Genomic DNA, 3,905 nt, shown 5'->3' with positions numbered 1-3,905 from the left:
TCAGGGATGGAGGCTAATGGCAGTTCCACCCTATTCTGGTCAAAATCTGAAATACATGACATCTTTAGTGACCAGAATAGTGAAAAGAGACTGGAAAATCACACATGGAACTTTTACTGCCTCATCCCATAATTGACATACTTCCCTTCCGCCCACAATTTATTTGCCATATTAGTAATTGTAACCCTGCCTAGCTACCAAGTTAGCAGGGAAATTCGAAGTAGAGAATATTTGGTGACTGCTTAACCTCTGTCACAATCCACATGTTTTTTTCCCTAGCATCGTATAATATTGTCCAAACTGTGTTGTAATTTTTTTTTTTGGCATGTGACATTGCTTTCTTTTAATTGAACTGAAGACAAAACCTGGTCACGTTCAGAGATTAATAGCCTCATCCAGGTGATCAAGTACAATTTTGCCTTTCTTGGTTAACCACGTCCTAATTTCAAGGTATTTCCACATGTTCTTTAAAATCAGCTGAAACTGCCCTGCGCAGGCTCACACCACGGCTCTGTAGGAAGGGCTTGGACCCGCCTGCAGCCAGACGGCATCTCACTAGATGTCATCATCATCAAAGAGATCTTCAAAACCATTTAAAAAGTCTACATTGAACAGCCTTTTCATTAGTTGCCAAGTCCATCAAGAACCTGGTGCTGCCTGCCGCCTCGTCCAGGTCCACGTAGGGCCCGGCGCCCTCGGGAAACATCTCGTCCACGGCCAGCTTCATCTTGGGCTGTGGCGCTCTAGGCCCACTTCCGGCCACGGGGCCACTTCCTATTTTTCTATTTTTTAACAACTCCCCATATTAATATTCGTTCACTCATTGACTGTTAAGCCCTTCTATGTATCAGGAATTGTTCTAGGTACTAGGACATATCAGTGAAGAAAACATTTGTTAATCCTTGCTTTCGTGTAGTTTATTAGATTGTGAACAGATCAGAAAAAAAAAAAACATGTAAAAACTTATAAAATGTTAGAAGGTGATCAAAGTTATGGTGAAAAACAGGAAAGGGAAGAGGTAGAAGGAGTGTTGAGGTGCACTGTTAAATAGAGTAGTCAGAGAAGACCTCTCTGAAATGTCATTTGAGTTAAATTCTGAAAGGTGTGAGGAAGTGAGCCTTGTAACTATGTCTAGAGGAAGAGCATTCCAAGAAAATAAAACTGTCAGAGTGGCTTGGTGATGCCTGAAAATGCATTTTACTATTTTTGTACATGTCTGAAATTTTCCATGAAAAAAGTTAAAAACAAGTAGCCCTGGTAAAACGGAGGTCGAGGCGGGCGGATCACTTGAGGTCAGGAGTTGGAGACCAGCCTGGCCAACATGCTGAAACCTCGTCTCTACTAAAAATACAAAAAAAAATTAGCCGGGTGTGGTGGCAGGCGCCTGTAATCCCAGCTACTTGGGAGGCTGAGGCAGGAGAATCGCTTGAACCCAGGAGGCGGAGGTTGCAGTGAGCTGAGATTGCACCACTGAACTCCAGCCTGGGTGGACAGAGTGGGACTCCATCTCAAAAGAAAAAAAAAGAAAAAAGAAAAAAAAAATCTTACCAGTGTACCTCCTCAGAAATGTTTTAACTTGTTTGTTTCTCCACACCTTCCTTAACTCTGGCTCCAGACATTGCTGGTTTTTACTGCATCATTGTTTCTCATATGCTAATTTCATCTTTCCAATTATTTGCTAAATTCTTAATCATGTCTTATCCTTTTTTATTCCCCCCTTTGTATCATTTCCTTCAGGGTGATTGGACATATAATAAATTATCTTTAAAAAATAGTAAATTGAGAAGTAAAACTTAGTGATGGCTTTACTAAATATGTCAGTCTCTAATAATTCTTATAGCATTTTGCTATGTTGAGGATGTAAAAAAGCAGGTTGCAGAAAATATTATATCTACAAGCAATTTAAAAGTTTTTAGCATTAGGGCCAGGAGCAGTGGCTAAGGCGTGATCCCAGCACTTTGGGAGGTCAAGGCGGGCGGATCGCGAGATCAGGAGATTGAGACCATCCTGGCCAACATGGTGAAACCCGTCTCTACTTAAAAAAAAAAAAAAATTAGCCAGGAGTGGTGGCGTGCGCCTGTAGTCCCAGCTACTCGGGAGGCTGAGGCGGGAGAATCACTTGAACCCAAGAGGCAGAGGTTGCAGTGAGCTGACATTGCACCACTGCACTCCAGCCTGGGCGACGGAGCAAGACTGTCTAAAAAAAAAAACGTTTTTAGCATTAAAGAGCTGGTACTGCCAGACAGTATGGTTTACATCTGTTATCCCAGCACTTTGAGAGGCTGAGGTCTCAAGAGTTTGAGACCAGCCTGGGCAATACAGTGAGGCTCCATCTCTACAAAAAACAAAAAACAAAATTAGCCAGGCATGGTGCTAAAAGCCTGTAGTCCTAGCTACTCAGGAGGCTGAGGTGGGGTTGATCACACTACTGCACTCCAGCCTGAGCAACAGAGCAATCCCTATCTCAAAAAAAAAAAGAAAGTTGGTTCAAAAATACTTTGGATATTTTTTCAAGCAATTGGACAGATGCAAGGTACAATTGGAAAATAAACCTTTCTTAGTCACATACTTATGATTCTTTCACTTAAATTTATTCTTTCGGGCCAGGCATTGTGGCTCAAACCTGTAATCTCAGCACTTTGAGAGGTCAAGGCAGGCAGATCGCGTGAGGTCAGGAGTTTGAGACCAGCCTGGCCAACATGGAGAAACTGCATCTCTACTAAAAATACAAAAATTAGCTGGGTGTGGTGGCGTGCGCCTGTAATTCCAGCTACTTGGGAGACTGAGGCACGAGAATTGCTTAAACCCAGGAGGCAGAGGTTGCAGTGAGCCAGGATCGTGCCACTGCACTCCAGCCTAGGTGACAGAGTGAGACTCAGTCTCAAAAAAATAAATAAATTTTTTCAGTTTATTTACTTACTGTTGCCATAGAAACAGGCTACACTGCATAAACATTTTGAGTAAATTCTACATTTTTTGCTTAAGATGCCCAAGAGTCTCAACAATTAGATGATTGTCATTGAAGCAAAAAATGAAATCAGCCTCATTCAGTCCAAAGAGTTTGCTCAACTCCCTAAACCTTATTTAACTTGATTGTGAGGTCACTTCCAGACACCACTGGGAGTTTCTCTAAAAGACCACTCACTTAGAACCACCCTGCATTGAAGGGAAGCGGTGACAAGCTGCTCAAGTAGTAAGGAAGAACTCTTGTCACAGACAAATTTGTCAGTGTTAGTCACACAACTAGAACATAATGTTTAAACAAAAATGTATGACATTGCTAGAAAGCTATGTCGGAAGAACTGCGGCCAAAGCAAAGAGAATTACAGACAAAGGAGAATTGCGCTTTCATGACATGAATAACTTAGAAGACTGGTACATAAAAAAAAGCTCTGTGTTTTGTTTTCAGTTTGGTTTTCATAATTTAGTTCACCCTAATTGTAATCTATTTGATATGAGGCAACATCTCTATTTTGAGAACAATGTTGTTACCTTAGAAAGGAAGGGTTACAGCATTATGCTGACATGCAGTTGGAAACATTTTTAGGATTTAGAATGATTTATTTTTTAGTATCAGACTACCTAAGCATAGCCTTTATCTAATAATAAAAACAGTTTTAGAATAGTGGCCATACCTCAGTGTCAAACACAGAAAACATATGGCATAATCATAATTCAACGGTCACCCGAGTTGCTTTGAGACCATGAACAGTAGTTTTCATCTCTGAACCTCAATTTTCTCATCTGAAAAATGGAAACACAAAATACCTTTTTTGTATTTTGTGTTGTTTTGTTTTGTTTGTGTTGTGTTGTGTCATTGTTGGGGTTTTTGTTTGTCTTTGTTTTGAGACAGGGTTTCGCTCTGTCACCCATCCTGGAGTACAGCTCACTGCAGCCTCGACCTC

The 3,905-nt window shown here is 41.0% G+C and overlaps 1 protein-coding gene across 1 annotated transcript; it reads right to left on the bottom strand.

Moving 5' to 3' along the window:
* Positions 1 to 351: 351 nt before the first annotated feature.
* On the bottom strand, positions 352 to 785 carry LOC116484539 (COP9 signalosome complex subunit 9). Its single transcript, XM_032179358.3, is given in 2 exon segments — positions 352 to 609; positions 611 to 785. Coding segments are annotated over 2 exon segments (171 nt in total). The 5' UTR covers positions 728 to 785; the 3' UTR covers positions 352 to 555.
* Between the last annotated feature and the right edge of the window lie 3,120 nt (positions 786 to 3,905).

The sequence above is a fragment of the Hylobates moloch genome, unplaced genomic scaffold (genome assembly GCF_009828535.3).
Source record: "Hylobates moloch isolate HMO894 unplaced genomic scaffold, HMol_V3 SCAFFOLD_16, whole genome shotgun sequence".
Classification (NCBI taxonomy): domain Eukaryota; kingdom Metazoa; phylum Chordata; class Mammalia; order Primates; family Hylobatidae; genus Hylobates; species Hylobates moloch.
The sequence above is the reverse complement of the archived record's forward strand: the minus strand, read 5'-3'. Positions and strand labels throughout refer to the sequence as shown.